The sequence below is a fragment of the Podarcis cretensis genome (assembly GCF_951804945.1).
Source record: "Podarcis cretensis genome assembly, chromosome: 6".
NCBI lineage: Eukaryota > Metazoa > Chordata > Lepidosauria > Squamata > Lacertidae > Podarcis > Podarcis cretensis.
Window position 1 is genome coordinate 75,164,231 of NC_137175.1, and position 24,560 is coordinate 75,188,790.

The following is a 24,560-nucleotide window of genomic DNA, read 5'->3' on the forward strand; positions in this document are numbered from 1 at the left end:
TCATCTCCATTTGCCTATAACCACCACCTCCGGTGACTTGGATGTTCCGTCGAAAGTAAACCCTGACCCGCCCCTGTCCCCTGGGCGCCTCGGGTCCGGTCCGGAGGCGCCCGAGGAATCCAGGCCAAAGAAACCGCTTTAGCTCTCACCTGCGCAGATCTGTGCCAGGACGCTCTCCAGGCTGAGGCTGTACTCCCCGTCCGGGGCTCGGGGCTGGTGGTAGCTGTGCGCCTTCTTGCTCTTCACCAGAAAGGACCTGGGCATGGTGCCTCGCGGGGTGGACGGCGCTCAGTCCTCCGTCTCCTCCTCCTCACGCCTCTCGGGCCGCCAGTCCCCGCGGCACGGGCTGCCTCGGCGCGTCCCGTCGAGCGGCGGCTCTCTCCAAGTCGTCCCCAGTCCTGCGGGAAGTGCTCTGCGAAGAGGTCGGGCGAGCCATTGGTTACCAGGGAATATGCTGGAGGGGGCGGGAGAGGGAGGGGGAGGGAGGGAGGAGCGTGGCTGAGGGGCTGGATGCCTAGGACGGAAAGAGGACGCCACTACCCTCCGCCAGGTGGCATTCGCGCAGGTGGTCAGGCAGCCGGCTCACCTGTCAGCCGCAGTAGCTCTGCTTTTTTCGAGGTGACGCACGAGCTTCTCCCCGCTCCCATTTCATCCTCACACAAACAAACCCTTCGGGAGAGGTGAGGCTGAGAGAAAAGCGGGGGGGGGGCACCCCGTGGGCTTCCTGGCCGAATTCGAACCCCGCTCCCCGGTTCCTGCTGCGGCACTCCAACCACTAAGCGTTCTCTCCTACAGGTTGCGACTTGTTCCAGAAATCGACCGCGCGAGACAAAGGAAGCAGGATTTCTCCCTTCTGTTCTCCTCTCCCTCAATATTCATTCATTCATTCATTTATTCTCTGGCCTGGCCCCCGAAGGTTACTTCACGTGTTAATGTGGGGAGGAGTGGGGCGTTATTGCGGGAGAGGGCCAAATTCTCCTCGCAAGGTTCAAGTGCGCAAAAAGCCCAAGAGGCGGTGGCTGACGCCGATCTTCAAAGAAACAACCGCAAGGTTTGGATCCCCACCACTTAGCTAAACTCTGCAGTACCCGATTCTCTGTCTCTGTCTCTTTGGTGGCGCAAATAGCTCGGAAGCGCTACCGTACAGAATCAAGGCGTCGGTGAGAGCAATCCCGCGCTCGAATTCCCCCGTGTTTCAAATTCAGTCAGCGCCCCAGCATTGGTTGTGGTTCGCGCGCGGCAAAAGCAAACTCTCTAGCAACGTGGCCGAGAAAAAGGGATTAAACATCGCTATCCCTCTCTTATGATCAATCAAACAGATTTCCCTCTCCTCCTTTCCTTTTTCTTTCTCTCTCTCTCCTGCAACCAAGGCTCAGTCATCCTCAGAGCCCTGACATTAATGGACTAACTTTGTTCCGCTCATTTCAAGAGGTAGATCTTCGTGGGCGAGGCCCCCTCTGCTTTTGGCCGAGAAAACAGGCAGGGGGAATCGCGCGCGCCAGTACCTGCCCGCGATCCTATTAGTCAAGCCCGCTCCGAAGCAAGCCTCGTTGTTCGTAATGCAATAGAATCACAGAATTGTAGAGCTGGAAGGAACCCTGAGGGTCATCTAGTCCAACCCTCTACAATGCAGGATTTCCCTCCCGACGTGGAACTCGAACCCACGACCCTGATATTAAGTGTCTCGTGCTCTACGCGTCTAGTTTAGCCTATCTCTCCTAAAACCAGCGGGCTGACACTGATTCCCCCAAGAGGTCTCTGGTGAGACAATCAGCTGGCCAAAGAGGCAGTGAACATCTCTGCGCAAGAGCTTCCAGAGAGCTGGTCAATATTTCTGGGGAGATCCAGAATTGTGGGAGGGGGGGGTGTTGGCGGGGGGCGGGGCTCAATCCTTCCAATGAGGGGAGTAAAAGTCGGACAAGCACCATGCGGGGCAAAATGGGGAATATCTCCTCCGCATCTTTTAAGTTGTTGAAAAGTGTTGAGCTCCAAAGTTTGCGCCCTGGCTTTTAAACGCTCACCAAACTTGTCTGGATGCAAAGCAATGGTCTCATGGCCTTGATCCTCAGAGAGGTGAGCTCAGAATAGCAACCGAAGAGTTAAAATCCACCCCATGATACATTAAAGACGTCGCATTTATTGCGTGAACTTTCCTGGGATGCAGCCCACGCAGGAGGGGTGACAACCCTAGCAAACTAGACAGAGGGGACGAGGACGAATATTATATATTAGGAACAGTAGAAAAGGGATTGATCGCCTGTCAATGAGTATTGTGATTGATCTGTCGAAAAACAACAACACCCGGAACACAGTCGCGAATAATTCCCCTGCCAACCGGATCTGCTACAAATTGCATATTATAAAATGAAGTTGCTAAATGTACTAGAATAATTTTTTTTTATTGCACTCCGATCCTAAAGCGGGTACAGTTAACCTCCCCCTGGGATTTGCTTTCAAAAAGTGAAATTCAATGTAGCGTTGAACAGCTGTTGTATCGTAGACCTTAGTTCTAATTCAGATCAGAGTGAAGGGGCGGAGGGAATCTGACGTTTAAAATGGATTTTGATTTTTGATTTTACAAAGGCAATGTCTACAAACAACATTTTATTGTGCCATAAATCTGTCTTCTCACACACTTGCGGCTGTTCAGATTTCACCCAATAAATATGTTATCATGGTATTCTCCAAACAACTTATTGTGCTTCAACTATTTTATTGTAAACCGCCCTGATAATTGTATTGAAAGGTGGCGTATGAATCCTAATAGCAAATATGCAGACTTCATGGGCAAGATCCAGGCACAAGCAAGTAAACATTTTTAACATGCCATTTAGTCTAATGAAGGACACCTTGAATTCTCTTTTTAAAATCACTGTAAACTTTGGCTACATCGTCTGACCGCCTTGTTCCTCTCTGGAGGCAAAGTTATGCGAGCCAGTTGATTCCCATCATTAAAGCTGTGTTTCCAATGCTGACGTGTCCTTTCTTTAGCTGATTCTGCAGATTATTTTTGAATTGGGATTTCGTGTCCCTGCTGAAGCCCCAAGTAAGCCACGCAGTTCGATCCTATCGCGCGTTAACTCGGAAGTAAGGCTTACTGTTCCGTGGAGTTTTTTGCTCCGAGTTTGCATTTGAGAATGCAGGGTCAGTCGTTCACGGGGGTGGGCTTTTTCTCCCCTTGCCAACTTCTACTGGTGGAAAAATATCCTTCTCTTTTGGCTGAAAATGAATGCGCAACCACCACCGCTCCCTCAACCAAAAATAAACGTGGGCTGCATGATTTATTTATTTATGTTCCTCAGATAAGCAATAGTGATTGAAAGGGTAATAACTCATTGCTTCACCCAGATTGCCTGCGGGTGAAACGCAAAATAGGTTGGCTGAAGGCTGCGGAGGAGTGACTTAAATTAGGATTTAGGGACCTTGGGGGAACATGAACCGTTAGAGGAACCTCGAGAAACGATCAAACTCTTTCTCTTTTTTTTGAGGGGGCGGGAATTGTAGAACAGTCGCGCTTTTAGTATCCTGCAGGAACTGGCAGATTCGCGGCATGTACTTTATGGAAACCAACCAGCATTTTGGTTACGTAGACCGGATGCCCGGGCAAAGTTGTCATTCCATGGACACCTAAATCAGGATTGAATCTGAAGCTAGGACGGGGGGGGGGTGCAGAGAGGCGAGGGGAGGAAGCGCCAAATATTGAGAGTCCCCCCCAAAGTCAGCCTCGAATTCATCGAAACGTCACGCAGTTTTTATTATCTCCGTGTCGTGTCCTGTTGAATAGGAGGGGTTTAAGAGGAACTGCTGGAGTTGAAAAGTTATTTTAGTTTGAAGATAGCGGCAAAAATCTGGTTCCGCCTCCACGTCCTCGCAATTCGCCACTGCCCTGCTCCTGAGCATTTTCTGTCTAGTTTCATTTCAATCTTTTGATTTTAAGCAAATAAATGAACGTGTGCTGAGCGCGCGCGGTGTCTATCCAGATACAACCTCTTTGTCTTTAGGGGGTTTGTGGCAGGTGGAATGAAATTGCAAGGGGCTGCACAAGGGGATCCCTTCCAACTGGACATTTCTATCAAATCCATAGACTAGACTTAGCCAGAGTTGCTGGATTCAAAGTGCCGAGCTCTCAGGGGTTCAGAAAAGCTGAATAAACTACAAGCGTCAGGAGGATAGTACAAATTTAGGCGCGTTTACCTGAGAATGAGTCTCATAAGTAAAACATGGCTGCGCATTTCGATTATTATTATTTTTACGCATTTGCATTGAGTGCATCCGGGCACGAACCGCGGGACTTCCCCTCTGCGCAAATCCCACTGCAAGAGCTGGGTGATGCGCTTGCGGGATGCGCCCTTCCGCCGGTTTCTAAGAAAGGGCTTCTCCTTCCCAGGAAAAAGAATGATAAGAAGAAAAGCAGCCCTGACTGATTAGGCTACTACAAGATGCTGGATCTTGTGATCTGAATGCCTGAAGCAGGACAAACGCTGCCCACTATTATATATGTGCAGAGTCCCGAACAGGCTTTTGCAAATAATAAAAAATGGAGGATAACCTTTTACCCACACGAACTATTTTTTTATTCTATAAAAAAGTCCAGGCGGCCCATTCCGCTTGGAGAAATCTGGGCTCCGGCACAGATCTAACTGGGAACTGCGCGGGTGCTACAGAAGACACCAGTTATACTAGATTGCACCCCCCCAAAAAAGTGCAATATTTGCAAACCACCGCCAGATTACAGGTAACCTGCTTTGCGCGGCTCCCGTTCCTGCTCAAACTTTTAAACATGCTTTTAGTTTTTTAGCTTGGCTGGTCGTGATGGTAACACCAACGTTTACGTGCATATATAGGTAATATGTGCGTGTGCGGTGTGGCTGCAAGCTCGCGCTTTTGGCAAAAGCTGGCCGCATCCTGTCCATTTCAAAAGGGAGGCATCAAAGGCAGCTGGGAGGCCAGATCCACGGGCTTTATTGTTGTTGTTTCTGCTGCCGTTTTACTGCTGGTGGGAGAATTTCCCGGTCGTTCCACCTGCTTCTCCATTCATCCTTGAGAAGGAGACGCAGAAGCGGAAAGTGGGGACCAAAAATCAAAGCGCCTTGATAGATTGGTTGACTTATCTGCGACAGCCTCCTCCTCCCTCGCCCCTGCCCTCTATTGATTCGTTGGAAGAAAAGCAGGAGCAGCGCCAGATTAGATATTTCCGAGAGAGAGAGCGAGCGCACGCGAGAGCGCGCGCAATGTTTTAGGTAGGAAAATGGAGAGGGCAGGAGTAGCAGCTTGGCCCCACAACTGTGGGTGCCCGGGGCCGTGGGTGCCATGCAGCGTGCATGGCCCTGGCACCGAAATTTGTGGGGGATTTTGTGGGTGCTCGGGCACCCAGGGCCCTGGCATCTTTGCGGGAGGGGGTCTCGCGTGCGCCTTGGATTCCATTGTCTTTGAAGAGCAATTTCCAGCATAGGGTAGGGCTGGGTAGCTAATCCAATCCATTGACAAAGCGTTTCACATCTTTTTTCGGCTGTTCAGAGTGCGCTCGGGCCACCTAACCTTCTTTTTAGAACCACTGGTTCAACGGGAAGGCACGCATGACGCTACAAGGGCGAACGCGATTGTGCCATACACGTGTGAACATGCCCCGTGCCTTTTATATATACAGTGGTACCTCGGGTTACATACGCTTCAGGTTACAGACTCCGCTAACCCAGAAATAGTACCTCGGGTTAAGAACTTTGCTTCAGGATGAGAACAGAAATCGTGCTTCAGCGGTGCGGCAGCAGCAGGAGGCCCCATTAGCTAAAGTGGTGCTTCAGGTTAAGAACAGTTTCAGGTTAAGAACAGACCTCCGGATCGAATTAGGTACTTAACCCGAGGTACCACTGTATATATATATATAAGAATAGCCTAGAGAAGCCTCGGGTGTGAAGCTGCCCTTTTATAAGCAGTGTATTTAAATGTCTGGGCGGCAACAGTCCGTGGGAATGATTAACACGAAACCTCATTCCCCAGGCTGTTGTCACTGAACCACCTTCGGCGCTGAGTAATTTGGATCTGCGGTGAACCCCACTCACCTTTCCCACCTGCTGATAGGGAAGCCCCCGCCCCGCATCCTCACACCCCCCCCCCACCTTGCGGCTGGATTTCGGTTTCAAACAAAACAACTCCTCCTTGGCTCCCTCGTCCAATTTCGCCATTGCACGAACCATCGTTTAAATGGAAGGAGCTCCCAGGAACAAAGTTGGGAAGGTTTGATAGGAGAAGCCTGGGTGCGGGTAATATGGCTTGCCCTCTCCGCAGTTGTAATCCTTCTCTCTCTCTGTTGGCAACCGGCTAACAGGAGTAAAGGACCCTTCGCCGCTCTAAATCGCCCCTCTCCAAAACAAAAACAACCCACCACCGTTCCTCCCTATTTTTCTTAAATATACACAGGCTTCACAGTCCCCTTACACAGTGACCTGGGACTTTCTTCGGAGTAAGGCAAGCCTAGGGCTGCTTGCGAAAGAAAAGACCCTGGAAAATGCGCATCTGGCGGTGGCACGCGTTTGCCTGTAACGTGTGGCCAGTGGGAGGTGTATGTATGATGGGTCGGATGGCACGTGGCCCGAAGACCGTTCCCTTCACCTTGCAAGCGTAGGGTGCTGTTGGAGCTTCCAACCACTTTAGGGTTTTAGAATCCAGGAAGGCAATTCCTTCATCGGGAGCCTGGTCCGGTGGGATTTGAAGTCTGGGTGCTAGATCAGAATGACCCTCGTGGTCCCTTCCAAGTCTACACGACTTCTATGATTCCATGACTGGCAGAGTTTGCTGCCTTTCCGAACTGCAAAAAAGCCTGCTTGGATATAGGAAGCTTCCTCTTGCTAGCTCGGCGTTGCCGGGATCCCAGATGGGGGCTCCTCTCCCAGCCCTACCTGCCTCTGCCCCACCCAGACCCTGCCCCACCCCTCCCAAACAAACCCAGAAAGACAAAGAAACCAGTGGAGAGAGCGGCAGAAGTGGCGAAGCGCCCAGGAGTCTCTCTCTCTGCTCTGCACCCATCCACTAATTTACCTTCCTTCTTCGATGAGAAGGGCCAGGCCTGAAGCTTGCCCTGGAAAAAAACACTCCTTCTGAGCAGCCTATCATATCCCAGAGCTGATTATGATCGTACAAGAACAGGGGGGTGGAGAGGCGGAGTGGGGAATAGGAGCCACACACTCTGCACTTGCTCAGGAACTAACAGCCACCAAGTTCCTAGGCTGCAAGCAAAACAGGCGCCGAGGCTGAGTTTACGAGCCCTTTTTGGGGGGGTGGGGGTGATGATGCCTCCACTTCCGGGAAGAAGCAGAGTCCGTTTCCCCCGCTCACACGTGCGTAAAGAAGGCAGCGACGCAAACACGAGTGGGTGGCGCGGAGAACCGAGCCGCCCTCCGATGGACGGAAATCTGGGTGCGCGAGTCCTTCGTCCGTCCCCCCCCCCACTTTCCAGGGTTCAGAAGAAAGCAGAGAAGGTGAGTGAGGAGGAGGAGGAGGAGGAGGAGGAGGAGGAGAAGAAGAAGAAGAAGAAGAAGAAGAAGAAGAAGAAGAAGAAGAAGAAGAAGAAGAAGAAGAAGAAGAAGAAGAAGAGCTTCACTTACCATGGAGAAAGGCGGTGGAAGGAGACGGTTGCTGCCTGCCTCTTGCTTGTCCTCGGGGACCTTCAATACACAACCCCCTCTTCCTCCTCGTCGTCGTCTCTGAAGAATCGGTGTCTTGCGCTGGACCTTTTCTTTCTAAACACCCCTTCTGAGCTCAGCCCCTGAAACCACAAATTCCACTTCCTGAGCGTTAGTGAGCCTGCTGCTGCAATACCACCAAAATCTTGCTTTTCTTCTTCACCTCCTCCTCCTTCTCTCTCTAAAAGGCGACCCAAAACATAAATAAAATGACAATAAAACAAATCAGCTGGCCAGCTCACTCGTTCCTTTCTGGCCTTTACAGTAGCCCTGCTACATAGGTGTGTCGAGTCAGCCAGGGCTCAGAACCAAAGTGGCCATGATGGGTTCTGCTGTTCATTTGGCTCTCCTATTCTTCTACCCCTCAGGATCTGGCTTCCACTAGCAGGAAGGGCTGCAGATCCAATCAGGGTTGAAAAAATACAGGACACAGTAAAGGTAAAGGTAAGGGCACCCCTGACCATTAGGTCCAGTCATGGCCGACTCTGCGGCGCTCATCTCGCTTTATTGGCCGAGGGAGCCGGCATACAGCTTCTGGGTCATATGGCCAGCATGACTAAGCCGCTTCTGGCGAACCAGAGCAGCACATGGAAATGCCATTTACCTTCCCGCTGGAGCGGTACCTATTTATCTACTTGCACTTTGACGTGCTTTTGAACTGCTAGGTTGGCAGGAGCAGGGACTGAGCAACGGGAGCTCACCCCGTCACGGGGATTCAAACCACTGACCTTCTGATTGACAAGTCCTAGGCTCTGTGGTTTAACCCACAGCGCCACCTGTGTCCCTTAACACAGGACACAGTACCCTTCAACATTTAATTTTACCCTGTTTATTTTGGGTGGTAGCTATGTGTTGCTCAGAGTAGACCCGTAGACATTAACAGGCCTAACTTAGTCACATTCATTAATTTCAATTGGTTATGCTCTGGGTAAATCTTAGTTGCATGCCACTCTTGGTCTTCATATAATGGCAATGTTTTTGTGTATAGATCAAAGATAACCTAAGATCATTGTGATAAATGTAAGCCTTGAACTAAATTAGAGCAGACCCTTTAAATTAATGGGCCTACTCTTAGCAATGGGTCTACTCTTGAGTACAACTTCCTAGGATACAACCCATATGTACAAACTAAGGCTGCAATCCTATCCCTATATACTTGGGAGGAAGCCCCATTTAATTCTATAGAACTTAATTCTGAGTAAACATGGTTGGATTGCACTGTAAATCACTGATGACTCACTGCCTTTAACAGTACTGCAATCTCTGATATCTCAGGCAAGCCAACTTCACTCTGCCTGCCTAATAGTAGGGCTGGCTCAGATAGCTGGCCCTTGTAAGACAGAAAAATCTAAGTAGGCGGGAGTGATTAATTTTCCATCTCTTTTACAGCACAGTCCTAGACGTGCTTACTTTGAAATAAGTCCCACTGAACTGAATTGGCTTACTCCCAAGTAGGTGCAGCCTGAGTGGCCAAACTTCTGTGAATGGATAAATATACAGACTTTCAAGTTACACAGCATTCTTCCTGCATCAAGTCAAATGCCTTCTTCCAACCAATTGGCACAGCAAAGAACAGTGTGTGATACTGAAATGAACCTATACATTGGTGAATTTCAAACTTCCTTCCCTCAACAAATCCTTTCCACATATTTTTGTCTAAGGGAACAAAACCCAGTTCAAACTACATTCACCATGGCAAAGTCCTCTCACATTACACAGGTTTCTGATTTATTTATGTTTTAGTTTAATCTTTGTTATAGAGCCAGCCCTACCATTAGGCAGAATGAGGCAATTGCCTCAGGTGGCGGATGCTGGGCTTGTGGGGAGAGGGTTGGCAATGTCAGGTACTGGACTGGAGAGGACATACCGTATTTTTCCGTCTATAAGACACCCCCATGTATAAGACAACCCCTATTTTGGGGGACTCTGGTTTAAGAAAATGGGGGGAGATGGCTCCCGTGTATAAGATGGGCCCAAATTTTGGAGACTGTTTCCCCCCCTAAAACTCTTATACATGGAAAAATACGGTAATTTTGTGTGCCCTACATCCTGCTTTACACCCCATAATCTAGCCTGTTGCCCCCTCTGGTGTGGTGGAGGATGGTGCCCTGTTACAGTGCTGAATTAAGATTCAACTCTTGTACAGGCCCTGCTCTGGACGCAGAAGCTACTAACCAGGCCTCTTGATCCCAGGCCTCACCCTGCATTTGCCTTCTTGGCTGCAGTAGCTATTCACAATGTGGCTGAAATTGGCTATGATACACATACGGTATCATGGTTTTGCAAAGAAGCAGTGGGATGCATATTGTACTGCCTAAATGGTGCTGCCACAGAAACTCTGCTGCTGTTTATCAGCAGGCAAGAAACCAGAATTGCAAGTGAGTAAGTGCAATGGGTGACTGGGTATTTTCCTGTGGAGGTAATGCCAGTAATAGTGTCGCCGACAGTGACTGGATGATGCCCATGACATCTGTGCCAATCAGGCATGCCACTAATTCCTCGCACGTTCAGGAAGTCTATCTCCAATCCCCCACAAATATTTCCCACATTACTGCTTGTCTGTGTTATATACAGAAAGGAGGGTCAACTCTGCCTGGTAGTTGAAAACACCTCACTTGCTACATGCCACAATCAGCCACCTTCCAAAACTGCTCCCCCAGGTGATCCCACACTGCAGCAAGGAGAGCCACATCCCTTTCATTGGCTGGCAAGGTTCAGCCTTATAGGTAAAGGTAAAGGGACCCCTTACTGTTAGGTCCAGTCATGGACAACTCTAAGGTTGCGACGCTCATCTCGCTTTACATACAGCTTCTGGGTCATGTGGCCAGCATGACTAAGCTGCTTCCCGCAAACCTGCCGGAGCGGTACCTATTTATCTACTTGAACTTTGACACGTTTTCAAACTGCTAGGTTGGCAGGAGCTGGGACCGAGCAACAGGAGCTCACCCCGTTGCAGGGATTCGAACCGCTGACCTTCCGATCAGCAATCCCTAGGCTCAGTGATTTAACCCACAGCGTCACCCGCATCCATCAGCCTTATACTAAAAGGTAAAGGTAAAGGTAAAGGGACCCCTGATCATTAGGTCCAGTCGTGACCGACTCTGGGGTTGCGGTGCTCATCTCACTCTATTGGCCAAGGGAGCCGGCGTACAGCTTCCAGGTCATGTGGCCAGCATGACTAAGCCGCTTCTGGTGAACCAGAGCAGCGCAAGGAAACACCATTTACCATCTAATTTAGTGGTGGTCAATTATTTATGATCTAGCCTCCATCTTAACATTCAACCAAATTACAATGCTTTTTAAAGTAAATCTTAAATTTCTTCCAATCTTCTTCAACCTTCTCTTCTCCCAGGTCTCGGATTCTGCCGGTCATCTCGGCTAGTTCCATATAGTCTATCAGTTGCATCTGCCACTCTTCCAGTGTGGGTAGATCTTGAGTTTTCCAGTGCTTAGCGATGAGTATCCTTGCTGCCGTTGTTGCATACATAAAAAATGTTCGGTCCTTCTTTAACACCTTCTGGTCGACAATACCCAAAAGGAAGGCCTCTGGTTTCTTAGTAAAGGTATACTTAAATACCTTTTTCAACTCATTATATATCATTTCCCAAAAGGCCTTCACTCTCGGGCAAGTCCACCAGAGGTGAAAGAATGTTCCATCATTTTCTTTACATTTCCAACATTTGTTATCAGACAAATGGTATATTTTGGCAAGTTTAACTGGGGTCATGTACCATCTATATATCATTTTCATTACATTTTCCTTCAAAGCATTACATGCAGTGAAGTTCAGCCCGTTGGTCCACAACCTTTCCCAGTCCTCAAACATGATATTATGCCCTATATCCTGTGCCCACTTTATCATGGCCAATTTAACCATTTCATCTTGTGTATTCCATTTTAACAGCAAGTTGTACATTCTTGAAAGTATCTTAGTCTTAGGTTCTAACAGTTCTGTTTCCAATTTCGATTTCTCCACCTGGAACCCTAACTTTTTGTCATTTTTAAAAACTTTATTAATCTGAGCGTAATGTAACCAGTCTCGCACTTTGTCCTTAATTTTCTCCAAACTCTGCAATTTCCAATTGTCTCCATCTTTTTCTAATATTTCCCAATATTTTGGCCATTTGGCCTCCATATTGGGTCTTTTTCGAGCCTTAGCTTCCAGCGGTGAAAGCCACCTTGGAGTTTTATTTTCCAGTAAGTCTTTATATTTTGTCCAGACATTAAACACTGCTTTTCTGACAATATGGTTCTTAAAGGCCTTATTGATCTTAACCTTGTCATACCATAAATATGCATGCCAACCAAAAGCATTGTTAAAACCTTCCAGATCCAATACATCAGTGTCTTCGAGAAGTAGCCAATCTTTTAGCCAGCAGAAAGCTGCGGCCTCATAGTACAACTTTAGGTCTGGCAGGGCAAAGCCCCCTCTTTCTTTCGCATCAGTTAATATCTTAAACTTAATTCTGGGCTTTTTGCCCTGCCAGACAAACTTAGAAATATCTCTCTGCCACTTCCGGAAGCACTCCGTCTTGTCCACAATCTGTAATGTTTGGAACAAAAACAACATTTTTGGCAATACATTCATCTTGATAGCAGCAATTCGGCCTAGCAAAGAAAGTTTCAATTTTGTCCAACTATCTAAGTCTCTCTTAATTTCTGACCAACATTTTTCATAATTATCCTTAAAAAGACTCAGTTTTTTTGCTGTTATGTTTACCCCTAGGTACTTTACTTTTTTAACCACATTTAGTTCTGTCTCTTTCTGAAACCGTTCTGACTCTGTATCTGTCCAGTTTTTTCCCAATACCTTAGTTTTCTGTTTGTTTAATTTAAATCCCGCCACCCGACCAAAATCTTGAATCAATTGTAATACTCTTTTCGTACTAGATTCTGGCTCCTGCAGGGTCAAAACTAGGTCATCTGCGAAAGCTTTAAGTTTATATTTTTTCTCTCCGACCTGAATTCCTTCCACCAACCGGTCCCCCCTAATCATATTCAAGAGCACCTCCAGAACCGAAATAAATAGCAAAGGGGAAATAGGGCAGCCTTGTCGTGTTCCTTTTTCGATTTTAAACTCTTCTGTAACCACATTGTTGACTATCAATTTAGCCTTTTGCTCTGAATATATTGCATCAATCCCATTCTCAAAACCCCGTCCCACTCCCATTTCTTTTAAATTTCCCTTCATAAATTTCCAGGAAATATTGTCAAAGGCCTTCTCCGCATCTATAAAAATTAACACTGCTTTTGTATTTATATCTGTTTGCAAAAGTTCCAAGATGTCAATAATGTTCCTTGTATTAGCAAACAAGTGTCTACCTGGGAGAAAGCCTGCCTGGTCCTTGTGAATTACTTCATTTAAAACTTTTTTAAGTCTACTTGCCAAAATGTCTGCAAATATTTTGTAATCCATATTTAAAAGAGAGATGGGACGATAGTTCTTAAGTTGTGTCTTTTCAGCTTCCAATTTTGGTATCAATGTGATAAAGGCTTCCTTCCACGATTCCGGCGCCCTCTTCCCCTCCATAATTTCATTGCTAACCTCCATCAGTGGTTGTATCAAATAGTCTTTTAATGTCTTATAATACTTGGAGGTCAGCCCATCTGGCCCTGGAGATTTGCCCATTTGCATATTCTGAATGGCTTGTTCAATCTCTTGTCGTGTTATTTTGCAGTTCAGGATTGATCTATTTTCTTGTGACAATTTTGGTAGCCCATTTTTTTCCAGAAATTGTTTAATCTCAACCTCATCTTGCGGCCCTTGAGTGTATAATTTTTTGAAGTATCTCTGGAAGCACTTTCTAATGTCCACAGGGTTCTGAATATTTCTTCCTTCAATCTCTAAATTTGTAACTGTATTTAGTTTTTGTCTCTTCTTCAGCTGCCAAGCTAGCAGTTTTCCACATTTATTCGCCGATTCAAAAGTTTTTTGTTTCATTAATTTAATCTTCCACTCTATTTCCTGATTTATCAATTTAGAATATTGGGCTTGATGAAGTTTAATTTCTTTCAGAGTCGGCTGTGACTTCGGATTTGATCTTAACTTCTTCTCTAATTCTTTAATTTTCTCCAAGATTTTGTCTTTCCTCTCATTTTGTATCCTTTTCTTTACAGCATTCTGTTGAATCAGGAACCCCCTCATCACAGCCTTACTTGCATCCCAGATGATTCTTTTTTCCACTGTAGTGTTCAAATTTATCTCAAAATAATCTTTCAAAACTTTTTGGGCCTTCTTAATAATCTCCTGATCTCTAAACAAATTGTCATTCATCTTCCATCTAAAGGAGCCGGTTGGTAGTAGTGTCATGTCCATCTTTAGTGCATTATGGTCGGAGCAGGTCTTTGGGCAGATTTCCACCTTTCTAACCTTAGGTGCCAGACCTCTAGATATCCATATTTGGGCGATTCTTGTCCAAGTCAGCTGGGCTTCAGAGAAGAATGTTCCCTCTCTTCCCAAGGGGTTCTTCTTTCTCCAAATGTCAATCAAGTCCATATTGTCAGTCATTTCAAAAAAAGTCTTTGGTAGTCTGCCATCTTTTGTAACATTTTGGCTTTGTGACTTATCCATGTTAGTTGATACGACCCCATTCATATCTCCCATCATAATGATGTTATCATAGTCCAGATAATCCAGCATAGTCTCATGCAGCTTCTTGTAAAATTCCGATTTCCCCTCGTTTGGTGCATAAATTCCTAATATCAAGATCTTCTCTCCTTGATGTTGTATCTCAATTGCTAAAATTCTTCCATATTCATCTTTAAATAAAAGTTTAGGTGACAGGCTCTCTTTTGCATATATCACCACCCCTCTCTTCTTTACTCTATCCGAAGATATAAATTCCTGGCCAAGTCTTTTATTTATTAACACTTTTCTGTGGAGCCTAATCACGTGAGTTTCTTGTAGGCAAATAATATCCAATTGTTCCTTTTTTAATATGTGGAAAATTTTCCTCCTTTTTTCCGGAATATTACAGCCATTTATATTCCAACTCAAAAGTTGCAGAGACATCCTGAATAAATCTGGTTATTTTCCTGGGGGTGGTGTCTTATTCGCTGGATCTTCCGGTTCCAAGGGTGCAGGTACCGCTGGTGCTCCAGGCCCAGAGGGTGATTCAATTCCTTTTTGAAGGTCCTCTCCGTATGCAGTCAAAAATTTATCTCTATCTTCCAATGTTCTGATTTTGACCTTCTTCCCTCTAAAAGTGAAAGATAATCCTTGGGGGAACTCCCACCTGAAGATAATTGAATTGCTCCTCAACAATCTAACCAATTCGAGGTAGCCAGATCTAAGGTCCAGCAGTTGTTTAGGAATATCCTTGTAAATTTCAATTCTTTTATCCGAAATGTCCAGTGACTTTCCGTAGTGTAGGCCCAAAATCTTATCCCTTTCCTCCTTTGATCTCAATATTATCAAACAGTCTCTGGGTTTCTCTTTCTTTATAAGTCTTCCAAGCCTAAAAGCTGATACGATTTTAAAGTCCTTTTCCTCTAAGTTCCAAAACTTGGAAAGTTCTTTAGTCAAAAACTCAGCTAAGTTGCCTTCTTCCACTTCTGGTATCGACCTTATCCTTAAGTTACTCTCCCGATTCCGTAGTTCTGTCATAGTCTGATGTTCATCTACTTGTTTACAGAGTGGTCTTACTTCTTGTTCCAAAATTCCAAGTCTTTGACTAATATCTTCAGCCAATTTCCGATTTTCTGCTATGGCCCCCGTCAATTCTCCAATTGCTTGTGCGTTCTGTGATACTTGTCCAGTTAGTCTATTTAAACATTCTGTGTTTTGATCAATTTTAGCTGTTTGCTCATCAGTTTTCTTATCCAAAGATTCCACTCTCTTATCCAGAGATTCCAGTTTTTCATAAATTTTCTCTAAAATAAAAGCAGTTGCTCCTGAGGCCATATCTTCCAATTGTAATTGCTCAATTTCTTCCTCCCCTGCTTTTGGCAGAGAAGCAACTTTTTCCTCTGAAGGCAAAGTAGGTACAGATGATCTACGTGCCTGGGAGGCTGCGGTTAAAGTTGTTAAAGTTGTTTGTCTGGTTCTTGGTCCCTTTTTTCTAGCGCCACTCATTCCAGAGCTATCTAAGAGTCAAGGTCAAGCTGAGTTGTTCCCATCAGAAAACAACAGCCCAAATGGTAACAGTCAAGCAGGAGGCCGGGAAAAGGAAAGTAAAATAATGTCACTGCTGTAAATCCAAAATCCTCTAGGGGGAGCTTAAAATGTCTTTAGGGAAGAGATCAATTCTAGTAAAATTGTTAAAATCAAGTTTTAAGTCCAGGAACCTTCAATAACAGGTTTTAAGCAGAGTTAGTATTAGCGCCACATTGTTTCAAACAGAGCATACTGGTATTTCAGATGATGCTTCAAAGTAGCAAGTCCAAACTCCCTCAGATTGTTGCAATTTTTGATTCAAAGTAACCAAATCTGCAAACTGACAGCTCAGTTACTCAGGCAGCTCCAGCACCTGGGTTTCTTACTCAAATTATATTTCCAAATAGAAGAAAGGTATCACGATGCAAGTATAGAACATAAGATCAAATGCTTAGAATCCTTATTCGCTTACAGAAAAGGTTCAGTGGTTGCTCAGATCAATTAGGTTAAAAGTTCTTTCTTTACCTCCACTCCTCCAGCTCTTTGCTTTGAAGTTCAATGACAGCGGAAGACGGACTTCCTGTTTTTCGTCGCTCCGCTTTCAGCCAAATTCAATAGATTTTAGTCTCCAATTTAATAAGGTCCTTCTTTACTCACGGGTTGTTGCTTTTCCACATCAGAAAGTTTCAGGAAAAAAGGTCAGCGCTCACCGGCAGCAGCAGCGCGGCTTCACTCCGTAGCTTGCGGAACGACCCACAGCGCCGCTACCCCCTCCCCGTTCCGGAGCCCCTTACGGGGTTCCTTCAACGTTTCAGGGGTTGCTTCCAGCGCCCGCCGGGTCCCGAGACCACAGGCTTTTACTGCCTGTGGGTTTCCGAAGTGGGTCTCCGCTTCGCCGTAGCGGACGACCCGTTTCCCACGGAGCTTCCCCTTCACCGAAGGAAGAGGACCACCATTGCCGTTCGCGCCGCCTCCGGAAGTCCCCTATCTACTTGCACTTTGATGTGCTTTCGAACTGCTAGGTTGGCAGGAGCTGGGACCGAGCAACAGGAGCTCACGCCGTCGCGGGGATTCGAACCGCCGACCTTCTGATTGGCAAGCCCTAGGCTCTGTGGTTTAACCCACAGCACCACCCGCATCCATCAGCCTTATACTACTAGGCAGTAATAAGTAGTGGTGTCATTCCCCCACCAGGAAAGGATCATTGTTCTCTCAATATTTTCCCCCACACCCATGAGATTAATAGCACCTTTTCGCCTCTCTAAAACCATATGCATTCACATGTAACATATTACTGATGTGGGCTGGAGAGAAGGAAAAAACCCCTGTGCACTCTAGCAAAGCTGATACCAATACAAGCATCAAGAATATAGCATTTAAATGTCACTGGAAAATAGTTCAAAGCAGAGGTGTCTGAAATCACACCTCCTCACCAATGTAGGTTTTGCAGGGGTCATAAATGCAGGAGGGGGAACCCCAATTTTAGGGTTGCCATACATCTGGAATTTCACGGACGTGAAATTGAGCAGCGAAATTAGTGCCTGGGTGGACAAAAGAACAAGGAAGTGTGTGTTTGAGTATCACTCTTTGCCTTTTTTTTTTTTTTTTTTTGCAAATCCCCCCCAAAAGCTCAACAATTATTGTCTCCCGATTTTTACTTCTTGAAATATGGCAACCCTGCACCTGTAATTGGTACAGCTGGCTTTTGAAAGAAGCAGCACTGGCACTGAAGCCTACTTGAAACCAGTTTTTCCATAATAAAACCCTCTTCCCAGATATGTGGGAAGATGAAGAAGAAGAAGAAGAAGAAGAAGAAGAAGAAGAAGAAGAAGAGGAGGAGGAGGAGGAGGAGGAGTTTGGATTTGATATCCCGCCTTTCACTCCCTTTAAGGAGTCTCAAAGCGGCTAACATTCTCCTTTCCCTTCCTCCCCCACAACAAACACTCTGTGAGGTGAGTGGGGCTGAGAGACTTCAGAGAAGTGTGACTAGCCCAAGGTCACCCAGCAGCTGCATGTGGAGGAGCGGAGACGCGAACCCGATTCCCCAGATTACGAGACTACCGCTCTTAACCACTACACCACACTGGCTCTTGTGGTATCTCCCCTTCTCCCCAAATATTTGGCTACTCGGTGGTAGGGGTTAAAACAGGCATTTTTTTGCACCTACCAAGACTGAGGCACTTTGTTATAACACATTTAAAGCATATAATCCTCCCAAGAATCTTGGGAACCGTAGTTTACCCCTCACACAGCTACATTTCCCAGCGCCATTAGCAAATCACAGTTCCCAGGATTATTTGGGGGAAGTCAAGTGCTTTTAAATGTATGGTGCGTGCACAGCCTGAGAACCTGCTCCCCTTATAACTAGCTTACTTGAAAATAACTAGCAGGCTGTCTTCCCCTGCACAGACTCAGCAATCTTTCAAGACTTTCCAAGGAGTCACCACTAACCAGCCAAGGGATTGTCACTTGGTGGCAACATGGTCATTGGACTTCAAACACCTCTTAAAAACGTGTATGTTTTGTCCTGGATAACTTTTGGGGTGTCCTTTTTGAAATATGGCAACCCTTGTTCCGAGCTCCTTGGAGAAGTGGGACAGAACTAATAACTAATAACTCCTGCTCCTTCAATGGTGGCAGGGCAGGCAGACATTATATGGGCGCAGCTGCTTTCTGGAGGGTGCTGGTGACGAGAGCTTCACCTGTTGATTATCCGCCTGCACAAAGGTGACAGGCTGCAGGGTGCTTGCGGCCGTTTCCCGGCCTCCTAATAGCTTGTTGTGGAAACTTTTGTGGGGATAAACATGGCTGGAAATACTTCGGCACCCACCCTGCCCCTCCAGGCTTGCTCATTTCCCCTGGGAACTTAGGTAATGCATAAATTTGGAAGAGATGGTGGGAGGATTTCTCCTCCCCTCTATGGAGGGATTCTTGTCCACTGGAGGAGGGTGGGGGGAGCAAGTCCCTGCAGAAAGCAAAACCACGGCCTAGAAAAGCCTCTCTGCCCTCCTTTCTCTCCTTCCTTTCTGGGGCCTAGTGGTGTTGCGGGGACACTATTTGCAAAATCTCCAAAGGTGCCTGTGGTCTGTGGAGCCCAGCCAAAGTCAGCAAGGCTCTGGAGACAGAAGAGAAGGGACTGGCAGCCTTTCTCTGTGTGTGTGTGTGTGTGTGTGTGTGTGTGTGTGTGTGTGCATAACACATAGCCGTGACTGTATCGTTATGACTAACCCTGTTTTTAGCAAAGCTTTGGTTAACTCCATGCATGAAATCACACCGCCTGTAAAATTAGAAAGAGGGTTCAGAAACCACAGAGTTCACAGGAAAAAAAAAACTAGACACACACACATGCACACACACTCAAAACATTTCCATTTGCAGCACTCAAATGGCTTCCACCCAGAGGAGGGAGGAGGCCTTCGGACAGCCCCCCCGGCCCCCCAAGACAACAACAACAGGAAGGGAAGGGGGAAAGGGACAAGGTTTTCCCCAAATTCTTTAGAGCACCATTGCTGGACAGGGACTCTATGATGTTTAACAAGTAGGTGACAGGCAGACATCCAAGAGGTGACGTTCCCCACTTTTCATTCCTCAGTGCAAATAAACTCTATGCGTGGCAGTAACCCTTGGGTAGCTCTACAATCCTAGGAAGTGACTACAACTCCTACCATGACCATTGGTCATGCTTGCTGACATTATGAGAGCCCAAGCTTAGCAGCAGATTCCCTGTTTCCGACTTACACTAGGTGAGACTTAATTTTTTACAATTTAAAAAGATATCCTGTGGGGTTGTGGGAAGTGAATGTACAATATGTGGATTTTTTTTGTTTTAAAAAATTAAAATGCATTTTAAATTTATCACGTAGCTTAGTGTATTCCATAGCACTTTTAAGGCACAGTATACTTATATATGTCTCGTCCACGCTTCATCATATGATCTGAGGCAGGGAAAGCCAGGGTAAAAATAAAACAAAAATGGAAAAGTACAGGAAAACGAGTTCGAACAGAGCTTATGAAATCAGACAAAAGCACAACTCTTCTCCGCCTATTATGCTGATTTCCAGCAGCTTTCCTGGGTCTCAAGCAAAAGTCTTTTTGATTGTTTTCTATGCCCTCCTAACTGGAGAGATTGAGACTTGCACCATATATTTTCCAAATGCCATCACACTATGCTCCCATCCTAATACAGGAAGAAAACCAACAGGTGAAGCCTCATCCATCATTAACACCTTCCCGTACCCCCTGCAATTCCAGGGAAATCTGCACCTGCTGAATTTATGCATGTTTTATAGAGTTTACATGAACAGGCTCCCTGCCCCAGAAGGTGGCAGTAGCCCTAAGCAAAGACGTTCCAGGATCACATTTGAGCAACTTACTAATAGCAACATTTTTGTTCTTTGGAAACTTACGCTGACAAGTTGGGGAAGGGACAAAAGGATATGAGGATTTAGAATAATAATCAGATATACATTCAAAGTATCTTTAAGCTTAGTATTGTAAATAGCACTTAAGGTACAGACATCATGCTTTATAATCCTGTGAAGTATTGCCATTATCTTATTTATATGAGGGCCTTCTGCACATAGTTATGGACAAGTGCTGTAGCACCATTTAGCAAACTGTTCACAGGTCCCAGCTCACCTCACTCAGTGAGCAGGCAATTGGTTAAGAATTTCCAAGGGCATTTGCTTCCTTCTGAAAGGTGTTCCAGATCATTACAGGGAGATTAGTCTGCCCCACCTAAGGGCTAGAAAATAAATTCAGAAATACGAACATGTAAGCAGCATTCAGGAGTGCAGAGAAGGGTCATGGCTCAGTCAGTAGAGTACATGAAGGAAATCCCAGCTGTAACCTTCAGCATCTCTAGTGAACAAAAATCAGATGGCAGTTGATGAGGAAGTCCTTTGCAGGACACCCTGGAAAACTGGTGCCTGGTGACGATCAGGGGCTAGATCAGAGCTTTCCAAACTTTTCACGTTGGTGACACACACTTTTTAGACATTCATCATTTTGTGACAAAGTAATTCAGTTTTACTAGCAAACCAGAGCTTAAACTAACCTCTTTCCAGCCCCAGGAGGAGAGCGGGGAGTGTTTGCACAACACACCCACACACTTCAGCCGACACACGAACATGTCGCGACACAGTTTGGAAAGCTCTGGGCTAGATGGACCTACAGCCTGATAGTATAAGACTGTTTCCTATGATTGCTCCAGGCATCATATTAAAGGTAAAGGTAAAGGTACCCCTGCCCGTACGGGCCAGTCTTGACAGACTCTGGGGTTGTGCGCCCATCTCACTTAAGAGGCCAGGGGCCAGCGCTGTCCGGAGACACTTCCGGGTCACGTGGCCAGCGTGACATCACTGCTCTGGCCAGAGCCAGAGCCGCACACGGAAACGCTGTTTACCTTCCCGCTGGTAAGCGGTCCCTATTTATCTACTTGCACCCGGAGGTGCTTTCGAACTGCTAGGTTGGCAGGCGCTGGGACCGAGCAGCGGGAGCGCACCCCGCTACAGGGATTCGAACCGCCGACCTTTCGATCGGCAAACCCTAGGCGCTGAGGCTTTAACCCACAGCGCCATATATGGCGGTATTTCACTTAAAGCTAGGTTTTGCTTGCTTGTTTGTGGTGTTGCTGTTGTTGTTTTAAAAAAACTTCAAATGCCAGTCACTTTAAATGCAATAAGAGTGGGCCAGGTGGGAAATTAGTTCTGATATCATTGCTATGGTATCCACAATCAGCTAACGCTTTTTAAACAAAAAATAAATCAAGTTACTGTTTGTACAGTCAAAGCAAGCTGCTAAAGTAACTCTGCAGCTATTTTGTGACAGGTGTTTTGTAATGTCCGTTTCAAGGTAATTGCTGGTTCATAGAAGTGGACTGAAGCCAATCCTGTGTATGGAGTCTAAAGACAATAAGCACGGGGAACCTGTAGCTCTCCTGATGTTGGACAACAGCTATGCTGGCTGTGGCTGATGGGAATTGGAGTCCAACAACATCTAGAGAACTACAAGTTCTGTCTCCTTCTGCGCTGCTCAGCTTCCCTTAAACTTAGTATATACAGAGCCTTTTCCTGAAGTCCTTTGTATCTATAACTTAAGGTTACCAGATGTCCCCGTTTCCTGGGGACAGTCCCCAGATTTACAAATCTGTCTCCTGACAAAATTCATCTGATTAGTAAGAAGTTGAAAAGTGTCCCCGGATTAATTGAAAAAAATCTGGTAACCTTACTATAACTTCCAATACATTCTTGATTGTTACCCCCATTCTAATTGGCCCTTTACACCCAACCACACAACACAGTACAGGTAGTCAGTGGTCTCACTGATTCGTGTAGTTAGCAGCATGCAAATGTTACTGCACCAGGGACACGGGGGGCGCTGTGGGTTAAACCACAGAGCCTAGGACTTGCCGATCAGAAGGTCGGCAGTTCGAATCCCCGCGACGGAGTGAGCTCCCGTTGTTCGGTCCCGGCTCCTGCCATCCTAGCAGTTCGAAAGCATGTCAAAGTGCAAGTAGATAAATAGGTACCACTCCGGCGGGAAGGTAAACGGCGTTTCCGTGCGCTGCTCTGGTTCGCCAGAAGCGGCTTAGTCATGCTGGCCACATGACCCGGAAGCTGTACGCTGGCTCCCTCAGCCAGTAAAGCGAGATGAGCACCGCAACCAGAGTTGGCCACGACTGGACCTAATGGTCAGGGGTCCCTTTACCTTTACCTTTAAGTTCACTGCATTCTGGATACACCTCCAGAGATCTCACAAGTTAGGGGACATACAGAAAGAGATCACAAGTTGGGGAACATACAGAAATATTTAGCTGTCCCTTTTCTAAAAAAAGTGGCCGTGGAATTCGTGGGATACTTTATAGACTGCAGAACGACCTTTATCAACCTGGTGCCCTCCAGATGCTTTGAATTACAACTCCCATCAGCCTTAGCCAGAACAGTTGATGGGAGTTGGAAACATCTGGAGGATACCAGGTTGATGGAAGCTGCTGTAGAAAGATAGCATTTTGAGGAGAGATGAAAGGTGATGGGATTCTGTTTGTTTTCCCGCAAACCTACCAGTTGATGAAATGAATATCTCGCCGAGGTAGACCCTTAGACTTGTGCCTGCAATGCAAAAGATCTGTTAAATCTGTTTATAGAATCCTGGTGGAAACCATGGCCACATTCTAGGGTTCTTAGAACAGACATAGGTGCCTGAGTTTATTATGACAGTGCTAGAAAGTGTTTGCAGAGACAGAGCATTCTAGAACTGGGTCACAGAAAAAGGCAACTTAAAATGTTGCATTTGGAAGTGTTTGGAGCAACACCAGACCTTTGTATAGTTGGGCAATGTTTTTGGCCAACTGCAAGCCTTACATAAATTTATTTATTCATCACCAATAAATTAGATTAATAAAGTGAATGTCTCCGGGTTTCATGGTTGTAGGGAAGTCTGTGTGCTTGCCTATTCTGCCTACCATAGTATGATATATCAGCTCTTGCACGAGAGTCTGAGCAGGCACAGCTGCAGTCCTTAGGTGATGATAGTTCTGAAACTGTCAACAGCATTTGCCTTCTAGGATCCACAGAGTTTTGAAAAACAGAACCACATACCTAAAGAGAAAATGGTTACATTTCCACTATTTCTGACTGAAGGATTTGCCTTCTCAGGATTTGACATATAATAACTGGCTTGCTGAATCAGACCATTTAGGTCACCAAAAAGCTCACAAATTGGACAAGGTGGGATAGCCATTCTGTACTCAATCTGAGAATCTGGTATTCAGGGATAGATGGGAGGCTTCATTCTGAAAATAGGGAGTGCCAGACCGAGTATGGTTTGAATAAATATGAGGGGCTACCACCTTTCTAAAGCTTGGTGCCACAATACATGCCGCCTTGGGTACAATGGTGACGAATGTCCAAAAATCAACAAAAACTAAAACTTTAACTGTTATAGCTAAAAGCTATTGACAGGCTTATCCTTCATGAATAGCATGCAGCAGTTATGTAGACACAAGCGTTGAAGAAATAGTTGGGTAACCTGCAGTCCTATGCATGTCTACTCAGAAGTAAGCCCCAGGTAAATGTGTATAAGGTTGCAGTCTTAAGTCACTTCCGCTCTTGACAGAATATCTCATTCTAACATTTCCACTAAGTCAGTATTTGTTTGACTCCACTGCTAAATTAGATAATGCAAAGAGGACCAAGGTGTTAAGTTTTGGCAGTAAACTACCTTATTTCTTCCTGATTGGCTTATCTTAATGCCTGTCTGTAGCTAACAGGAGAAGCATGCTGCAAAAAGGCTTTTTGCACCAGTGCGATTTATAGACAGCATTTGGCACTTTGCAGGGCAGGCGCTGAAAAGTAAAGTCACTGCAACTTACTTATCTCTAAGGTTTCCTAATTTCTATTATGGGATGTATGGCGCAACCGATCATTTGATTAGCAGGTTTCATAACCATTATCTATCCGGATGCCGTTTTTGAATCACTCCAAATACAATAAGAGTTTTGGTTTTCATTATCTGGAACAAGATCAGGGCAACACATACCCAGCAAGTAGGCACTAATCTTACCAGTCTTACCAATTCGTGGGTAGGATTGAAAGAAGCACAAAATGAGCTGTCTGATCCCTAGAAATGCCTGGCCTCTGTTGTCTGACCTCCAGGCTGCACGTCTAGCTCTTGTGAAACCCAGGGGGATTTCAAAGTGGTTTAGAGTATGGCATGGTTTGATGGGGAGAGATATGTCAGTCATTCAGACACAAAGACATTCTGCAGTGCCCATTGTGCGCACCCAA

At 46.0% G+C, this 24,560-nt stretch overlaps 1 protein-coding gene across 2 annotated transcripts in view; it reads right to left on the bottom strand.

The window, feature by feature from the left end:
- The window catches only part of GFI1 (growth factor independent 1 transcriptional repressor), a 45,086-nt gene extending 22,142 nt beyond the window's left edge, over positions 1 to 22,944 (bottom strand). The window contains exons 1-3 of one of the 2 annotated variants that reach the window (XM_079981621.1): positions 22,836 to 22,944; positions 7,602 to 7,762; positions 150 to 412 (exon numbers count right to left, since the gene is read on the bottom strand). In XM_079981621.1, coding sequence (XP_079837747.1) covers positions 150 to 264 — 115 coding nt within the window. In that variant the 5' untranslated portion in view covers positions 265 to 412; positions 7,602 to 7,762; positions 22,836 to 22,944. Of the gene's footprint in view, positions 1 to 149; positions 413 to 7,601; positions 7,861 to 22,835 lie in introns of both variants that reach the window. The other variant, XM_079981622.1, reaches the window with a different exon arrangement.
- Between the last annotated feature and the right edge of the window lie 1,616 nt (positions 22,945 to 24,560).